Here is a 20894-nt window from a genome sequence, read left to right as displayed (position 1 = left end):
CAATGTCACACTCACCTACATCCTGGTGTGCCTGTCACCATATCCCCATCACTCTGCCATCCAAAGCTTACTTCTGCACGTCATTCCTCACACCAAACTACCTTGCAGGTCCACCCATCTGTCTCTGTCTATGTGCCTACTGACATCCACATCTGACTAACCACCCCTGACACTTACCTTCATCTTGATGCAATCATAGAAAGTAACACTACAGGAGGAGGCCATTTGGCAATGTCACCCTACTACATCATAGTCACCCTCTACAGATGTAGCCCATCCATTCCTTGCACACATTCCAACATTCCATCACTCTCACTCAAATTTCTCTTCTTTCCCCCCTTGCAGGAGAAGAGAGCCCAGAACAATAGGGAGAGGCAGAGAACTGGAGGGTGGCCCTCCAGTCTTCACTCAATTGACTCCAGCAGAAGAGGAGGCCCTGGAGATCTCTAGAGTTGCAGAGCTGCTGGCGGTGGGAGACGGAGAGAGGGGGGACATCCCAGCAACCAGGTGACAGAATTACATCTCATCCAGCCGCATGGCATACAGCAGTTACTCATATGGTGACTGCTGTCAGCAGCCAGTGAAATTTCATCATGTGCATAATTGTAACGTTACCCATTCTTACTATAACACTTCTAATTAATTTCTTTACTCTCCTACAGGTCAATCAAGTGCCTCCCCGCCACACTGTCCAGCCGCAGGAGGATGATGACTCCTCAGAGGAAGCTCTAGCCCCTGAGGGTGCACCGTCAGCAGATCCAAGTGCAGCCAGCACCAGCACAGATACGCACACCTCAGTGGGTTCTGTGCAAGATAGAGTAATTTTTTTTCAATTTGTTTTTGGAATGTGGGCGTCGCTGGCAAGGCCAGCATTTATTGCCCATCCCTAATTGCCCTTGAGACGGTGGTGGTGAGCTGCCTTCTTGAACTGCTGCAGTCCGTGTGGTGAAGGTACTCCCGCAGTGCTGTTAGGTAGGGAGTTCCAGGATTTTGACCCAGCGACGATGAAGGATCGGCGATATATTTCTAAGTCAGGATGGTGTGTGACTTGGAGGAGAACTTGGAGGTGGTGGTGTTCCCATGCGCCTGTTGCCCTTGTCCTTCTGGGTGGAAGAGGTCGCGGGTTTGGGAGGTGCTGCTGAAGTAGCCTTGGCGAGTTGCTGCAGTGCATCTTATCGATGGTACACACTGCAGCCACAGTAGGCCGGTGGTGGAGGGAGTGAATGTTTAAGGTGGTGGATGGGGTGCCAGTCAAGTGGGCTGCTTTGTCCTGGATGGTGTCGAGCTTCTTGAGTGTTGTTGGAGCTGCACTCATCCAGGCAAGTGGAGAGTATTCCATCACACTCCTTACTTGTGCCTTGTAGATGGTGGAAAGGCTTTGGGGAGTCAGGAGGTGGGACACTCACAGCAGAATACCTAGCCTCTGACCTGCTCTTGTTGCCACAGTATTTATGTGGCTGGTCCAGTTAAGTTTCTGGTCCATGGTGACCCCAGGATGTTGATGGTGGGGGATTCGGCAATGGTATTGCCGTTGAATGTCAGGGGGGCGTGGTTAGACTCTCGCTTGTTGAAGATAGTCATTGTCATAGAGTTATACAGTACGGATAGAGGCCCTTCGGCCCATCGTGTCTGCGCCGGCCATCAAGCCCTGTCTAATCTAATCCCATATTCCAGCATTTGGTCCAAACCTTGTATGCTATGGCATTTCAAGTGCTCATCCAAATGCTTCTTAAATGTTGTGAGGGTTTCTGCCTCCACAACCCTTTCAGGCAGTGAGTTCCAGACTCCAACCACCCTCTGGGTGAAAAAGTTCTTTCTCAAATCCCCTCTAAACCTCCCGCCCTTTACCTTGAATCTATGCCCCCTAGTTATTGACCCTTCCACTAAGGGAAAAAGCTCCTCAGTATCCATCCTATCTATGCCCCTCATAATTTTGTACACCTCAATCATGTCCCCCCTCAGCCTCCTCTGCTCCAAGGAAAACAAACCCAATCTGCCCAGTCTCTCTTCATAGCTGAAGCGTTCCAGCCCTGGTAACATCCTGGTGAATCTCCTCTGCACCCTCTCCAAAGCATTCACATTCTTCCTGTAGTGTGGTGACCAGAACTGCACACAGTATTCCAGCTGTGGCCTAACCAGTGTTTTATACAGCTCCATCATAACCTCCTTGCTCTTATATTCTATGCCTCGGCTAATGAAGGCAAGTATCCCATATGCCTTTTTTACCACCTTATCCACCTGTTCCGCCGCCTTCAGGGATCTTTGTACTTGCACACCCAGATCCATCTGACCCTCCATCTTGCCTAGGGTCTTACCATTCATTGTGTATTCCCTTGCCTTGTTAGTCCCCCCAAAGTGCATCACCTCGCACTTTTCCGGGTTAAATTCCATTTGCCACTGTTCCGCCCATCTGACCAACCCATCGATACCGTCCTGCAGACTGAGGCTACCCTCCTCGCTATTTACAACCCTACCAATTTTTGTATCATCTGCGAACTTACTGATCATACCTTTTACATTCATATCCAAGTCATTAATGTAGACCACAAACAGCAAGGGACCCAACACCGATCCCTGTGGTACCCCACTGGCCACAGGCTTCCAGTCACAAAAACAACCTTCGACCATCACCCTCTGCCTTCTGCCACTAAGCCAGTTTTGTATCCAATGTGCCAAGGCACCCTGGATTCCATGGGCTCTTACCTTCTTGACCAGTCTCCTGTGCAGGACTTTATCGAAGGCCTTACTGAAATCCATGTATACCACATCCACTGCGTTACCCTCATCCACACACCTAGTCACCCCCTCAAAAAATTCAATCAAATTAGTCAGACATGATCTTCCCTTGACAAAGCCATGTTGACTATCCCTGATTAATCCTTGCCTCTCCAAGTGGAGACAAATTTTGTCCCTCAGAATTTTTTCCAATAATTTACCTACCACTGATGTTAGGCTCACTGGCCTGTAGTTCCCTGGTTTTTCCCTACTTCCCTTCTTGAATAATGGTACTACATTAGCGGTTCTCCAGTCCTCTGGCACATCCCCTGTGGCCAGAGAGGTCCTGAATATATGTGTTAGAGCCCCCGCAATCTCTTCCTTTGCCTCACACAGCAGCCTGGGATACATTTTGTCCGGGCCTGGGGATTTATCCATTTTTAGGCCTGCTAAAACCGCCAATACCTCCTCCCTCTCGATGTTAATATGTTCGAGCATATCACAGTCCCCCCGCCCTATTTCTATGTCTACATCGTCCTTCTCCATAGTGAAAACAGATGCAAAAAATTCATTTAGAACCCTTCCTACATCTTCCGGCTCCACACACAGATTGCCACTTTTGTCCCTAATGGGCCCTATTTTTTCCCTAGTTATCCTCTTACCCTTAATATACTTATAAAACATCTTAGGATTTTCCTTTATTTTGCTCGCCAGTGTTATTTCATGGCCCCTCCTTGATCTCCTAATTTCTTTTTTAACTATCCCCCTGCACTTTTTGTACTCCTCTAGGGCTTCCTCCGTCTTTAGCCTTTTGTATCTGCCAAAAGCCCTCCTTTTTTTCCTAATCCATTCTCGTATATCCCCTGACATCCAAGGTTCCCTGTGGTTTTTGGAACCACCCTTGACCTTTACGGGAACATGTTGCCATTGTATGATCTCAATCTCCCTTCTGAAAGCCTCCCATTGCCCCGATGCGGATTTTCCTACAAGTAGCTGATCCCAGTCCATTTTGGCCAGATCCTGCCTTATCCTATTAAAATCGGCCTTCCCCCAATTTAGAACCTTTATTTCCGGCCCATCCCTGTCCTTTTCCATGATCACCTTAAATCTCACCATATTTTGGTCACTGTCACCAAAGTGCTCACCTACTAGCACTTTTTCCACTTGGCCGGCCACATTCCCTAGAATTAGGTCCAGTACCGCCCCCTCTCTTGTAGGACTTTCTACATGCTGGCTCAAAAAGCTCTCCTGGATGCACTTTAAGAATTCTGCACCCTCTGTGCCTTTCACACTCTGACTATCCCAGTTAATATTGGGGAAGTTGAAATCCCCCATTATTACCCTATTATTTGCACATTTCTCTGAGATTTGCCTACATATCTGTTCCTCTATCTACCCCTGACTGTTTGGAGGCCTATAGTACACTCCCAGCAAAGTGCTTGCCCCCTTTTTGTTTTTAAGCTCCACCCATATGGCCTCATTAGAGGAACCTGCTAATATATCATCCCTCCTTACTGCAGTAATTGACTCCTTAATTAATATTGCGACACTCCCTCCTCTTATACCTCCCCCTCTGTCTCGCCTGAAGATTCTGTACCCCGGAATATTGAGCTGCCAGTCTTGCCCCTCCCTCAACCATGTCTCCGTGATAGCAACAATATCATACTCCCATGTGTTTATCAACACCTTCAGTTCATCCACCTTATTTGCAAGACTCCTTCCATTAAAATAGATGCCATCCAGCCTTGCCCTTATATATTTGCCCTGTCTACCAAGCTGACTTGTTTTTTTCTCTATAATTGGCAGCACATCACCCCCTATTTCAGCTCCCCTCTGTATCCCATCCCCCTGCCAAGTTAGTTTAAACCCCCCCCAACAGTGCTAGCAAACCTCCCCGCAAGGATATTTGTCCCGCTCTGGTTCAGGTGCAACCCGTCCGACTTGTACAAGTCCCACCTTTCCCAGAAGCAGGCCCAGTGATCCAGGAAAGTAAAACCCTCCCCCCTACACCAACTCTTTAGCCATGCATTCATCTGCTCTATCCTCCTATTCCTATACTCACTAGCACGTGGCACTGGGAGTAATCCAGTGATTACAGCCTTTGAGGTCCTGCTCTTTAATCTGTTACCTAGCTCCCTAAATTCTTGATGCAGGACCTCATCCCCCTTCCTACCTATGTCGTTGGTCCCAATGTGGACCACGACCTCTGCCTGCTCACCCTCCCCCTTAAGAATGCCCTGTAGCCGCTCAGTGACATCCATGACCCTGGCCCCAGGGAGGCAACAAACCATCCTGGAGTCACGTTTGCGGCCACAGAAACACCTATCTGTTCCCCTTACGATAGAATCCCCTACCACTATTGCTCTCCCACTCTTTTTCCTCCCTTTCTGAGCAGCAGAAGCGTCCCTGGTGCCAGGAAGCTGGCTGCTGCTGCCTTCCCCTGGTAAGTCATCCCCCTCAACAGTATCCAACTTGGTATACCTGTTTTAAAGGGGGATGTCCGCAGGGGTTCCCTGCACTTCCTGCCTGCCTCTGTTGCTCCGCCTGATGGTCACCCAATTTCTTTCTGCCTGTGCAGCCCTACTCTGTGGCGTGAACAACTCGCTAAACGTGCTATCCACGACCCTCTCAGCATCGCGCATGCTCCAAAACTCATCCACCCGCAGCTCGAGCGCCGCAATGCGGTCTACAAGTAGCTGCAGCTGGGTGCATTTCCCGCACACATGGTCATCAGGGACACTGGCAGCATCCCTGACTTCCCACATGGAGCAAGAGGAGCAGAACACGGGTCTGAGCTCTCCTGCCATGACTTACTCCTTTAATTAATTAAAAAATTTATTCAACACCCCAGTTACAGGTATACTCTAGGGCGCTTTATTTGCCAACTGTCCCCACTACAACACAGAGACCCTAGAAATTTAACACCACAGAATTCAAGCTTGTATTGAAAAGAGGGAAATACTCACCAACCAATCACTTACCTGCTTCCTGCTGACGTCACACTTGGATTACTTTTTACCTCTCTCCCGGAACCTGGATTGGTATGCCTCTGGTTGCTCCCTCTTATACTCCGCCGCCTCGGGTTGCTCCCGCGCAGGTCCGCTGCTTCTCCGGTCTTGGGGCTGTGGGCCTCGGTGCCTCTGGTTGCTCCCTCTTATACTCCGCCGCCTCGGGATGCTCCCGCGCAGGTCTGCACTTCTGTGGTGTGAATGTTACCTGCCACTTAGCCTAAGTCTGAACGTCATCCAGGTCTTGTTGCATGCGGGCATGGACTGCTTCATTATCTGAGGAATTGCGAATGGCGCTGAACACTGTGCAGTCATCAGCGAACATCCCCATTTCTGACCTTATGTTGGAGGGAAGGTCATTGATGAAGCAGCTGAAGATGGTTGGGCCTAGGACACTATCCTGCAGCGATGTCCTGGGGCTGTGATGATTCACCTTCAACCACCACAACCATCTTCCTTTGTGCTAGGTGTGACTCCAGCCAGTGGAGAGTTTTCCACCCCAATTCCCATTGACTTCAGTTTTATTGGAGCTCCTTGATGCCACACTCAGTCAAATGCTGCCTTGATGTCAAGGGCAGTGATGTGCCTCAATAAGTTCTGAGACTCGATGTTAGCGAAACAAAATAAGGCTTTTATTAACTTAGAAAGTAACACGTAAAAGAGAGAGATGTCTTCCTTCTGGAGGCTGAGGCCACACTGAGCCAGCTTACAAAAGGGGCCGGGTATGGGCGGAGCCCTACACACAGCACATTCCAGCACATTCCAATACATAATACAATGAGGACTGGGGGAAGGGAAATGACACTGAAACCGACCACAGGCAGTGATGAATGGAATATATTTCATCACAGGCAGTCACTCTCACCTCACCTCTGGAATTCAGTTCCTTTGTCCATGTTTGGACCAAGGCTGTAATGAGGTCGGGAGCCGAGTGGTCTTGGCAGAACCCAAACTGGCCATCAGTGAGCAGGTTATTGGTGAGTAAGTGCCGCTTGATAGCACTGTTGATGATACCTTCCATCACTTTGCTGATGATTGAGAGTAATTGGCTGGATTGGATTTGTCCTGCTTTTTGTAGACAGGACATAGCAGTTTTCCACATTGTCGGATAGATGCCAGTGTTGTAGCTGTACCGGAACACCTGGTGTCTCACAAGTCACAAGTGAGCAAGTGAGCAGTAGAGACTCCTCGGCAGAGGGCTCAGAACGCTTCAAGCTCCGCTGAGCTGCATGCAGATGCTGAGCCTCGGGGGCCATTGAGAAAGAGGGTGATCTTGGAGGGGTAGTAACAATTGCATGAAGATCTGGCAGCTTTTGCAGCCGCAATGTCTGTAAATTGCAGAGAATGGCAGAGTCCATCTTCAACATGAGCACCACCATCTCGCAAGCGATGGCGATAATGTACTGTTCCAGGGAAAGGATAGCCACCTGCATGGAGCATCAAATGCGCCAGTCACATGAGCACATGCTTGCTGTGGACATCAGATGGCAGATGCTCATAGACCTCCTCTCTAGGAGGGATATAAACATAGACTTGGGCATTCATCGCCCCACTGCTGTGCAGTAAGGTACTCTCCAGCTCCTTCCTAACAGGGAAGTACGGGTGGCCCATGAGAGAGATGATGTTGAGAGGGGACAAGGAAGTGGGGGCTCTTCTCAAAGCGCTTCTCCCCCATTGTCGAACCCTCAGTCAGAGCCCCACATGCTTCCTTGGATCCCGATGACCGAGTGTACCCCTGCACAGCTGTAGGAGGGGTATTCTTTGGCGGGAACCTCACAGGCTCCAAAACCCAGAGGACGTCCGCCAAATGTTTCAAAGCAGTCGCAGCAGAGAAGTAAGCACCTGCCTCCACCTCTGCTGAAGCCACAGGGGTTGCGACTCATGGAAGCACTTGGAAAAGAAAAAAGGCACAATCCTAGATGCACAAGGGTATGCACATGGATATATGAACAAATGTTAGTGATAAGTTTCAGTTATTTTTATGACACAGATAAATGTACTTTTTGCACCACTTTCCGGACTTGTCCATTTTTGCCTGCTACCTTGGAAGTGGCTTTGTCACTTGGAGTGAATGGTGAGACATTACTTCACCTCGAACTAAGGACAAGCACAAAGTTGTTTTACTTATCCAGTTTGAGTCCGACTGGAAATAAGTGTTCCCAGTAGGTACTTTAAGGAATCATCTAGACTGAAGCTCAACAGTGGCCTTGCGTTCAAGTTTCTTCTGCTAAAAATAACTAGCAAGTCCCTGATTCCAGGAGTCACAGCATGCCTGTGCAAGTACATGCCGTAGTGAGAGCCAAGGAATGCTGCCTGAACACTACAGCAGTACAGGCTGAAAACATAAGGTATGTCCCCACCCATCCCCCACCTAAGTCTGGATGGGACCTAATAGCACAAGAGCTCACATTATGCAGAGAAACAAAGGAGCTCCACCGGAAGGGACCGTTGAACTGAACACCTGCTGTTAGCTGACCAGGAGGGATTATCCATCATCATGCTTGAATAAAGCTGACTCCAAATCATTGATGGAATGACTGCTATCAAACAATGCGAGTCCTGCAATCACTGTAGATTGGGTCCAATGAGCTGGCCCAGGGCCAGAGTTCCCCTAAGGGGCATCAATGGTGTGCCAAACTCACTCAGCACTGTTGCCATGTAACAGTAGTACGTAAGGGAGGGGTTTCTTTGGGAACCATTGCTGAGGTACGAAAGGCAGTTGAATTGATACAATTTATTTAGTGTCATATAATATTGGAACAGCTCAAGCGCTTTACACCAAGAATTATAATAACTTATGTAGGCAAACACCCCCTGCCCTGGTAAAGCAAGGATCAATGTAATTCCCTCATTGTGACCCAGGTGAACTGAATGTGATGGGAAAGTGCCATCTGCTGGAGTGACCCTGGGATGTATTCCCGTTCTGTTTTAGATAACTAGACAGAGAAAGAGATCAATGGACATACAGATAGACAGATACATAGATAGATAGGTAGGTAGGTACATAGGTATGTAGCACATCTTTTTCTTTACGCCTCTCCACATTAGAAATGATGAATCAGTGAGTTAATGTATGTGGTGTATGTAACCTGTTCCACCTTAAGAGAACTTAAGCCTGGTCCACCTTAAGAAAGGTACTACTTCTTTGGCTGCTGTATACGTAATACCGGTGGTGACCACACCGGTATATAAGCATAGTGTAATAATATTGTATTCAGTATAGTCCGACCTCCAACCAGTAAAGACCTGTTGAATTTACTCTTGTGGTCTGTGTAGTAATTCTCACTATAACACACAGACTTAACAGTGGCGACGAGTCCGATTCTTACCCTGCTGCAGTAATTTCCACGGCGACTTCGTCCACAGACAGGACGTCGAAGAGAGGTTTCCACCCTCATTACCTACGGTAAGACACGTCGAGCGGCAGGCATCGAGCAACCGGAGTGCAGAAGACATCCTGACCTCGAAGCCTCCATCAGCGACTGTCAGCTTCTTCTACTACCTCGTGGTGGGTAAGCCGGGCAGCGACGCGACAGAAAGTCAACCACGTTGGCTGTACAGGCGGGGCTGGGAAGACGGAGGAATAAGGGCGGTGAGGTCGATCGCGACCAGAGATAAGGGCCGGGCCGCTTTCGAGCGAGAGGCGCAGCGCGGGACATCGATCGCGACCGGAGATAGGGGCCGCATTCGGGCTAAAGGCGCAGCGTCTGGGGAAACTGAAGGCGCGAGAGCCGCGGTGAAGCGGAGACAGCGTCGGGGGACGGGTGAAGACCGGCAAGCGCGGGAAAACCGCCATTTTGTGGGCGGAGGACGACGGCAAGAGCGGGAAGCCGCCATCTTAGATAACATTAAAAATACGATAAATTGCTACGATGCCTAAACATGGGAACATTAATGCCTTCGACAGTGATATAGAAGACTGGGCTATGTATGTAGAACGCATACAAAACTATTGTAAGGCAAATAAAATTCCTGAGGCAGATAAAGCACTAACATTACTAAACTTAATGGGTGCGAAGACATACGGGCAATTGAAATACCTGTTATCACCAGATGAACCGACGGATAAGACGTTCGAACAGATTGTTACTGTCCTAAAAAATCATCTTAGCCCTACGCCGCTGATGCTAGCGGAACGATTTAAATTTTACGATAGAAGACAGCTGCAAAATGAAAGCAATGCTGAATATTTGATGGAATTACGTAAGCTAGCAAAATATTGTCAGTTTGGAACGGGACTGACAGAGGCACTTCGAGATAGATTTGTGTGTGGTTTATTTAAACAGGATACACAAAGGCGACTGCTCGAGGAGAATGAGTTGTCTCTCGAGAAGGCGGTCATTATGGCAGCAGCACACGAGGCCGCAGCGAGAGGCACGGCAGTAATGCAGCTACGGCCACCGGAACTCGGTACAAACAAATTGGGTTTGAGTTCTGTCAAATGTTATCATTGTGGAAAGACAACGCACGATCAGAACCAGTGTTGGTTTAAAAACCAAGAATGCAGAACGTGTGGCAGGCTTGGCCACATAGCTAAAGTATGCCGGTCAGGAAAGAAGACCAGCAATAAAAAGTCACCGCAAGGAAAATATGCAAAGGTACACAAGGTGACAAAGAACAGTTTGACCGAACAGAAGTCAGATTCAGACGCTAGCAGTAATGAACTGGATAGCTTAAGAATACACAACGTTGGTAAGGATACAGACCTCCAGACAATTTGGGTCACTCTTAAGATAGCAGGAGTCCAAGTAAAAATGGAATTGGACACTGGATCGGCATTGACGGTCATGAATAAGAAAGATTACAGAAGGTTATTCCAACATATTCCCTTACAGGATACGGAGATTATATTGAAAATGTACACGGGGCAAAGAGTGGTCCACAAGGGCGAAGGAAGCCAAGTAATGGACTTATATGTGCTACCTGAAGGATGTCCACCACTACTAGGACGGGAGTGGATTAGGAAAATGAATATGGACTGGCACTCCTTGAAAGCACTAACGGTAGATTCCGGGGAAACAGCTGTCAAACCTAAACGATTGTCCAGAATATTGGATGAGGCTAAAGAGGTGTTCCAGCCGGGACTGGGAACACTGAGAGGAATTACGGCAAACATCAAGATTGATGAACAGGCACAACCAAAATTTTTTAAAGCCAGACCGGTACCCTATGCAATACGACCTGCGGTTGAAGCGGAGCTGGAAGCACTAGAACGTTCAGGGGTACTGTCTAAAGTAGATTGGAGTGAGTGGGCTACGCCCATTGTTCCCGTTATGAAACGTCCTGCGAACAATAAGCCAGGAGATCCAGGGAAGGTTCGCATCTGTGGAGATTTCAAAATCACCGTTAATCCGGTGCTTCATACGGTGCAGTATCCGCTTCCACGGATTGAGGATATTTTCCCTTCACTGTCTGGCGGGAAACACTTCACCAAGATAGACCTGGCGCAGGCGTACTTGCAGATGGAGGTTGAAGAAGAGTCACGCCAATACCTCACGATCAACACGCATCGAGGGTTGTACCGGTACAATAGGCTGGTTTTTGGTGTGGCATCGGCTCCAGCAATTTGGCAGAGGGCCATGGAGCAGGTATTACAGGGAATTCCAGGCACACAATGTTACCTGGACGACATTCTGATCACAGGTGATGGTGATGAACAGCATCTCGCTAACTTGGAACTGGTGCTCAACAGACTGAAAGAGTATGGACTTAGAGTAAATCGGCAGAAATTTGAGTTCTTCCAGAAGCGGATCTCGTACTGTGGTCATGTCATTGACTGGGAGGGGCTTCATAAGTCTCCTGACAAGATAGCGGCAGTTGTAAAGGCTTCCGCTCCGGAGAATGTCTCTCAGTTGAGGTCGTTTCTAGGATTAATTAACTATTACCATAAATTTCTGCCAAAGCTATCCACGGTGCTGCATCCGTTGAATGCTCATTTACAGAAAGGGGTACCATGGGACTGGGGCAAAAACTGTAAGAAGGCATTTCGCAAAAGCAAAGAATTGATCACCTCAGAGGAAGTGTTGGCTCACTTCAACCCGACACTGCCTATTCGGTTGGCTTGTGATGCTTCTCCATATGGTATTGGGGCAGTACTCTCACATAAATTGCCAAATGGCACGGAAAGGCCAGTCGCGTTTGCATCCAGATCATTGACCTCCGCTGAGCGCAACTATGCGCAGATCGATAGGGAGGCCCTTAGCCTTGTATGGGGAGTGAAGAAGTTTAATCATTACCTACAGGGCCAAAAATTCACACTTCTGACGGACCATCAACTGTTGGTGTCCATTTTTAACCCTAAGAAGGGTGTTTCGGTGATGACAGCACAGCGTCTCCAGAGATGGTCTCTTTTCTTAGGGGCACATCAATATCAGATAGAATTCAAAGGTACGAAACAGCATGGCAATGCTGATGGCCTGTCGCGCCTGCCACTACCTGAAGATGAAGACACGACGGAAGTTGACCCTGTTGAGTTATTTCATTCGACCATTATCGAGTGTTTACCTGTCACCAACGCAAGTATTGAAAGAGAAACCAGGAACGACCCGACACTGTCCAGAGTCTATGAGGTGACAGTGAAAGGATGGCCAACACGGGGTGATCCTCTGTTGCCGGCATTCTCGGCAAGGCGAGACCAGCTGTCCGTCTGCCATGGTACTTTGATGTACGGGACAAGAGTGATTATTCCTCCCAAGTTAAGGGAAAGAGTTTTAAAAGAACGACATGAAGGTCATCTGGGGGGAGTTAAAATGAAAAGTCTTGCTAGGGCTTACGTATGGTGGCCGGGTATTGACCAACAGATTGAGGAGTTAACGAAAAGCTGCGCTGGGTGTCAAAAAGTGCAAAATGCACCTCCGATAGCACCGCTACACCCATGGGAATGGCCTTCAGCCCCATGGCAACGCGTACACATTGACTTTGCTGGCCCATTCATAGACTCCATGTTCCTAATCGCGGTGGACGCACATTCCAAATGGCCAGAAGTCATCAAGATGAATACCACTACTTCAGAAAAGACAATTGCGGTTTTAAGAACAATATTCGCAAGGAACGGATTGCCAGAACAGATCTGTTCGGACAACGGACCACAGTTTGTATCGGAAGAATTCCAACAATTCTTAAAGAAGAATGGAGTTAAACATTATACCTCTGCCCCATATCATCCAGCGACAAACGGGTTGGCTGAAAGATTTGTCCAGACATTCAAATAGGCAATTAAGGCCATGAACGATGATCAGATTCCGCTGCAACACAAGGTCGACAAGTTCCTGATGTCGTATCGAAACGCCGATCATGCCGTGACTAACCAAAGTCCTGCTATGATGTTTTATAACAGGAGGTTGCGGTCCAAGTTGGACTTGTTAAAACCAAATGTGCGGAGGGAAGTGGAAAACAAACAGTTTCGGCATATTAACAGCAAGACCACTCGAACTTTCGGCGTAGGACAACCAGTGATGGCAAGGGGCTATGGAAACGAAAAATGGCAGTCCGGAACAATCCGGGCCAGACAAGGACCTCTGATGTACACCGTAGATATTGGTCATAATGTGATAAGGCGTCATGCAGATCAACTGGTAGAGTCGAGAGCAAGGGTCGAACCCATGATTGTGACAGAGACAGCTGTGGAAGACGTTCATGAACCTGAAGCATCTACCTCGGCCGAGAACGTATTTGATGATGATGACACCCAATACATTGGCAACCAACTAGAGGAGGCACCTCAACAACAAGAATCAGAGTCCACTGAAAGGCGTTATCCAAGCCGAATCAGAAAGCCTCCTGAGAGACTGAACCTTTGAACTGTTATACCTGAAGTTATATATGTATATATGTTATGTTTATTTGGGGATATGACTGTTAAGCTAAAAAGGGAGGATTGTGGTGTATGTAACCTGTTCCACCTTAAGAGAACTTAAGCCTGGTCCACCTTAAGAAAGGTACTACTTTCTTTGGCTGCTGTATACGTAATACCGGTGGTGACCACACCGGTATATAAGCACAGTGTAATAATATTGTATTCAGTATAGTCCGACCTCCAACCAGTAAAGACCTGTTGAATTTACTCTTGTGGTCTGTGTAGTAATTCTCACTATAACACACAGACTTAAAAATGTATATTTTTCATATTCTTCCAAAATACAGGAACCAGGAGGAAAGCAGCGTTCAGAATGGGCCCTCGAATGGATGCTCACTGGTAATGATTAGCTGGCTGTACGCAGTCAGTATGTCTTTTCTTTACAACCCGTAAGGAGACACTGGGTTACCCCAGTGTCATCAACCCAAAAAAATAGAGGGGTATAACTAATAAAAACCCAAATCATAAAAAACAAAGGAAACTTGTCAAATTAAATAACACTGTTATTTGCACTGTCCACTACATACCCCAGTCGCTACTATCTAATTCCCTTTTGAAAGAATTTATAGATTCAACTAAAGCAACAGTTTGTGGCAAGGAATCCCATGTTCTAACCGCCCTCTGTGTAAAGGAACTTTTTCTAACTTCCCTTTTAATTCTTTATTATTTTAAATTAGTGCTCTCTTGTTACCATCTCACCAACCAATGGAAACAATCACTATTTAGCTAATCATAATCCTTCATAATCTTGAAGAGCTCTATCATATGCCTTCTTATCTTCTCAGCTTCATGAAAAAGCTCTAACTTCTCATCTATTTTCAGAACTGTAAGCCCTCATCCCAGGTCGTATCCCAGCGAACCTACACTGCGTCTTTTCCATTGCTCTTATACCTATCGCTTAATACAATGTCCAAAACTGTACACACTACTCCAACTGCAACCTGACCAAGGTCTTGTACAGGCTAAGCATTACCACCTTGCTTTTGTATTCTATGCCTCTAGGTACAAAACCAAGGATGCTGTTTGCCTTTTTTATGACCTCATTTATTTATATTGCTATTTTAATGACTTGTGTATCTGCACACCAAGCTCCCTCTGTTTGTCCACTCCAGTTCAATTCTTTCCATCTAAGATGCCTTTCCTTATATCCAAAATGTATCACTGCACACCTATCTGTCCATCTGCGAGCCTATCTACCGTCTTTCACACTCTTCTATTCGCCCTACCTCCAAAATTGATGTCATCAGCAAATTTCCAATATTATATATTCTGGATCATTTACGTTTGCATATATTTAATAGCTTTGATGTTTGTTTCTTTTACTTTCTAATTTTCGTTCTTTTTATTCCTGCTGGCTGCTGATTGTTGCCTCTGGTGAGTCGCTGCATTGCCAACTCTTTCAAATAGCTGCAGTACAGAACTATATTTGCATATAAGTGCTGGATGAGATTTAGCTGTTATAACTAGTTTTAGTTTTGAGTGAAAAGAATGGACGTCATGAAATATATTTAACACTGCAAGCAAGTAATAATCTGTAATTTTATTCATTCTCGGGATGTGGATGTCACTGGCAAGACTGTCATTTATTGCCCTTCCCTAGTTGTCCTGAGAAGGTGGTGGTGGATCTTTTTCTTGAACCACTGCATGTAACAGTTTGATAGGCCAGTCGTCGTCGTACGTGTCTTCACACTGTTCCCTTTGGGGAACTGTATGAAGTGCTGGAAGGATTTCTGGCCGCGATTAACGCTCCTTCCGTGACCGTAACCATCTTCGTACCAGCCATTAGGGTGGTTAGTCCTATGGCGGGAGGGTTTTACGGGCTCCCACAACCCATACGAGGGGGGGGGCCACCCACACCCACGGACGCAAGTATCCCGCTGGATGTCAACCCAGAATTTAGAGCCGGAGCTCCGACTCCACTTGCCGGGACTGTCTGGAGCGGGGTTCGAAACCCTACGCCTTCTGGCCCAGCGGCGGGGATGCTACCGCTACGCAAAAGGCCCACTCCATAGGCCAGTTAAGAGGGCAGTTAAGAGTCAATCACATTGGTGTGGGACAGGAGTCACATATAGGCCAGACTAGGTGAGGACAGCAGGTATCCTTCCCCAAAGGACATTAAAAGTTTTTGCAACAATCCAACAGCTTCAAGTCAATTCCACAGATTCCGGCCTTGAAATTGGAAGTGTCAGCACTGGCCGTTAAGGCCCATTTTGGCAAAAATAGGGTGGCTGCCTCACTTCCGCCCACCATTTTCAGCTGGGTGGCAGCGCTGCCGATGTCCGAGCTCACTAAGGATATGTAGATTATGCAGATCATGACGTCAGTGAGTGTGAAACACTCACCTGATGCCCGATTTGCCATTTTGGAGTTCGCCGCTAAACTTACTGGCCTGTGTTAATTAAGACCAGCTGAGCAAGCATTCACAAGCAGAAAGTAGCCTCCAGCAGAGTTATTTAAAAGGATCATCAGCAATAATTTGCAGCTGACATGTTTGTTCCATTTGACTGGCTCTGCAACTCTAGCAGTGTTCGAAACTTGTTTCAAGTTCCTAAGGTGACCGGAAATGTTGTTGCAACTAGAGAACACCTTCAATCTTATTAAAGGCTTCTGCTCACGTTACTTGCGCATAGTCATGAGTATCTTCAGGAGAGGGAGTGGAGGCAGTGAAGAAGAGGAGAAATTGTTCACTGACGGAGGAAGAGGAGGGCCTGCAACAGGAGACCTTACCCACCTAGGGTCTTCAGTGAGCTCTTCTCTTATATCCACTTAAGCGAGGAGCAGTGAATTGGGAGGCTTCGCTTCAGCAAGGAGATGGTCACAGAACTCTGCCTCTTCTTGCAACCAGACCTGCAGCCTCAGAGCAGGGCAAACACGGCTCTCCCAGTGGGCCTCAAGGTCACCGTGGCATTCAATTTCTTCACCAGCGAATCCTTCCAGTCTGCAGCAGGAGACGTAGCTAACATCTCCCAGTTCACTGTCCATCGCTGCATCCAGGAGGTCACTGAGGCTCTCTACACCAGGAGAAGGGACTACGTTGTCTTCTCTCTGAGCAGAGAGAAGCAGGAGGAGCACACATGTGACTTTGCCAGGAGCTTTCCCAATGTGCAGGGCGCCATCGACTGCACCAACGTGGCTTTGCACCCACCGGATAAAAACCCTGAGATCTTCCATAACCGCAAAGGCGACCACTCACTTAATGTGCGGCCACGCCAAGCGCATCCCGATGGTCAATGCCCGCTATCCTGGCAGCAGCCATGACGCCTTCATTCTGCGTCAGTCCAGTTTGCCAACAATCTTCCAGCCACCACATCACACCCGAGGGTAACTGCTTGGAGACAAGGACTATCCGCTTTCCACCTGGCTGATAACTCCCATCCACAACCCCAACACTCATGCACAGCACTCATATAATGAGAGCCATGCTGCCACAAAGAACATCATCGAGTAGACTATCGAGCTGCTGAAGCAACGGTTCCTTTGCCTTGACTGCTCGGGAGCAGCCTTCCAGTACTTGCTGGACTGGATGTCCCATTTCATGGTGGTCTGCTGCATGCTTCACAGCTTAGCCAGCATGAGGGCGCAGCCCTTGCCAACTGGGATTGCGGGACCACCTCAGGATGAGGATGGCGGAGAGAAGGAGGAGGAGGAGGAGGGAGAGGAAGAGGAAGAGGAGGAGGAAGAGGAGCAGAGGAAGAGGATGAGGAGGAAGAAAGGAGGCAGGCAGCAAATCCTCCTTCAAGTGAATGAAACACCAGATCCCTGTTGCTCACCACATCCCCTTCGACCACAGCCCCATCATACCTTCCCTCTGTCACACAATATCATAGCGTCCACCTGGGCACAAAACTGAAATGAAAGCCACCAGAGAATCATAGAATCATAGAATGGTTACAGCAGAGAAGGAGACCATTTGGCCCATTGAGCCCATGCCAGCTCACTGCAAGAACACTTCATCTAGTCCCACTCCCCGCCCTTTCCCCGTAGCCCTGCAAAAAAATTTCCTTCAGGTACTTATCCAATTCCCTTTAGAAAGCCATAACTGAGTCTGCCTCCACCATCCTCTCAGACAGTGCATTCCAGATCCTAACCACTCGTTGCATAAAGAAGTTATTCCTCATGTCGCTTTTGGTTCTTCTGCCAATCACCTTAAATCTGTGTCCTCTGGTTCTCGACCCTTCCGCCAATGGGAACAGTTTCTCTCTATCTACTCTGCCTAGAACCCTCATGATTTTGAACACCTCTAGCAAATCTCCTCTCAACGTTCTCTGCTCTAAGGAGAACAACCCCAGCTTCTCCAGTCTATCCACATAACTGAAGTCCCTCATCCCTGGAACTATTCTTGTAAATCTTTTCTGCACCCTCTCTAAGACCTTCACATCCTTCCTAAAGTGCGGTGCCCAGAATTGGACACAATACTCCAGTTGAGGTCGGGCCAGTGTTTTATAAAGGTTCATCATAAGTTCCTTGCTTTTGTACTCTATGGGCAAGATTTTCATTCAGGAGTCGGGTTGGAGGCGGGACTACAACTTTTGGGGTTATAGTCCCGCCTCCATCAAGATGCAGCCAATCCACGCAATTTTAACTTGATTGACCTTGTTGAGCCCACCCAGCAGGCTCAGCAGGCCAATCAAGGGCCACCCGGCAACAGGTGACGTCACAGACTGAAATTTCATCTGTCAAGAGGTTTTGACAGATAAAATATCAGTGTTTGAAAGCTGTTTGAAGCTGTTAAACACTGAGTCTTACTTCTAACCTGAGTCCCTCTCCACAGACTCAGTTAGAAATCTCTCCTGCACAGTAAGCTGAAGGCTGTCACTTTTGATAGTTCACAGCCATTCTGCTTTCTGTGCCAGTGAGATGAGGGACTCCCGGGACCTAAAGGAAGGGAGGCTGAAAAGGTAGGAAAAGGTCATTTAAACTTATTTAATCACTTTAGACACACCAAACACACTTACTTTTGCACTCATGCACACATCACTCATCTGAATACCAACATCTCGACCCCTCCAAGTCCTTCAACCTGACGGCCCGCCTCCTCTAACTTGGTGTGATTTGGAGCCATTGGGAATCCCACACTTCAACCTTAAAAATAGGGATTAGGCTAAAAACTGCCTGTTAACTACCTGTTAACAGGCAGTTAATTGGCACTAATCCCTTCCCGCCTCAGGTAGGTGGCTCCCAGTGCGGGGCGGGTACCGGCCTCCTTTCAAACTGGCATGGAGGCAGGTTTGGGTGTGAGATGGGGTCGGGACCCCTGATTTCAGAATTTTAACCCCCCACATGCCTCCAATCTCGACTCCATGGCCCAATGAAAATCCTGTCCTATGCTTCTATTTATGAAGTCCTATATGGTTTTTTAACCGCTTTCTCAACCTGCCCTGCCACCTTCAATGATTTGTTCACATATACCCCCAGGTCTCTCTGTTCATGCACCCCCTTTAGAATTGTACCCTTTAGTTTATATTGCCTCTCCTTGTTCTTCCTACCAAAATGTATCACTTCGTACTTTTCTGCGTTAAATTTCATCTGCCACAAGTCCGCCCATTCCACCAGCCTGTTTATGTCCTCTTGAAGTCTATCACTATCCTCCTCACTGTTCACTATGCTTCCAAGTTTTGTGTCATCTGCAGATTTTGAAATTGTGCCCTGTACACCCAAGTCCAAATCATTAATATATATCAAGAAAAGCAGTGGTCCTAGTACCGACCCCTGGGGAACACCACTGTGTACCTTCCTCCATTCCAAAAAACAACCGTTCACCAGTACTCTCTGTTTCCTGTCACCACAAAACAAGCATTCCAAACAAAAGTAATAAATTTATAACTATTCAATGTACATTACAATATCAACTAACCACTCTTGTGCAATCTTTTAGTGCCTGTCGTTTGTGTCCCCTTTGCTGCTCTAGTGCTCCTACGCAGTGCTCCCCCAGTGGCTGCAGCATGGCTAGTGGAAGGCTGCTGTGTTTCAGTTGGGGAGACATCAGATGTCCTTGCAGGATGACCTCGATCAGCTGTGAACCTGGAAGACCCAGCTGTCGACTGCACCACCTTGGTATGGGCAGAAACAGCCTGGGCTGGCTGGCTGACAGGCAGCAGCAAGGGCAATGGCGGAGTGGCAGCGGTGGGAATAGGAATGCTGTCATCTTGAAAGAGGGTCCTGCTCCACAGACCCACTACCACTCCTCTGGGGTGGTGGCTCAGCATTCCTAGGATTCTGTTGGAGGCTAGATTGCTGGGCTGCTGCAGCATCCTGCAAGCCCCTTTCAACACTGGTAAACCCAGCCATGATGGCAGCAGTCAAACCTGGCAGCAAGCTGAGACTGCAGCATTGAAACATTGGGTCACTTCTACCTGTGCTGCAATGGAAGCTGCAACATCGCTCATCACATGGCTGGGTCGACAAGATCTCTTCTGGAGCTGTCCATCATTTCCAGGTTGGAAATCATGGGCTCCAAGCTCTGCGCAAAGCCCTGTCCAATGTTGGAGCTGGACTCCTCCATGTTCCTTGCCATTGCCAAGAGTCTTTCTGGAAGGCTTGCCATTGCAACTAGCATTTCGATGTGCATGCCCATCACCCTTCTTCCGAAGGCCACCCTGTCGAGGTCATTATCTGAGTCATCACAGAAATCACAGAAACCCCACAGTGCAGATAGAGGCCATTTCAGCCCATCGAGCCTGCACCGACACATATCCCACCCGATCCCCGTAACCCCTACACCAACACATATCCCACCCTATCCCCGTAACCCCACGTATTTAATCCCCCTAACACTAAGGGTCAATTTATCATAGCCAATCAACCTAACCTGCACATCTTTGGACTGTGGGAGGAAACCGGAGCACCCGGAGGAAACCCACGCAAACACGGGGAGACTGTGCAAACTCCACACAGACAGTGTGTGCAGCAGAAAGTGCACGCAAACTCGCCCTCCAGGGAGCAGGCCCCTGAGCTACCCTATTCCCTGTAGGGGGGCATCTTTAACTAGTTTACGGTAATTTACCTGGTCAGGCAGCTTTGCCTGCACTCTGACCAATTCCAAACTTTTACCTGGTTTACAGTAATTCACCTGGTCAGCAGCCTTTTGCTGCTACACTGTAAACCAATTTCCAAACAGCGGTTTCGAATCACTACCCCACCTTCCAGTTCTGACTGAAGGACTTATAATTAATGATATTAAAATGGACAAATGGTCTGGATGAGAGAAAAATCAAGCTTTATTAACTAAAAGAAACTATAATCAAATATTAAACTATACCACACGAACACAGTAATTACAGTAAAATTGCTTAACAGGGGAAGGCTAATGGCAAAAA

General features: G+C 47.8%; 1 protein-coding gene across 1 annotated transcript in view; it reads left to right on the top strand.

The window, feature by feature from the left end:
* The window catches only part of LOC147111545 (uncharacterized), a 156652-nt gene that overhangs the window by 107003 nt on the left and 28755 nt on the right, over window positions 1-20894 (top strand). The window contains exon 4 of the mRNA XM_085999899.1: window positions 13866-13917. Within this exon, the coding sequence (XP_085856025.1) occupies window positions 13866-13917 (52 nt within the window). The remainder of the gene's footprint in view (window positions 1-13865; window positions 13918-20894) is intronic.

This window comes from Somniosus microcephalus, chromosome 10 (assembly GCF_052327205.1).
Source record: "Somniosus microcephalus isolate GS21.2 chromosome 10, FLI_Smic_1.0, whole genome shotgun sequence".
Lineage (NCBI taxonomy): Eukaryota > Metazoa > Chordata > Chondrichthyes > Squaliformes > Somniosidae > Somniosus > Somniosus microcephalus.
Note: the sequence above shows the minus strand (reverse complement) of the source record. Positions and strands in the feature narration are given on the sequence as shown.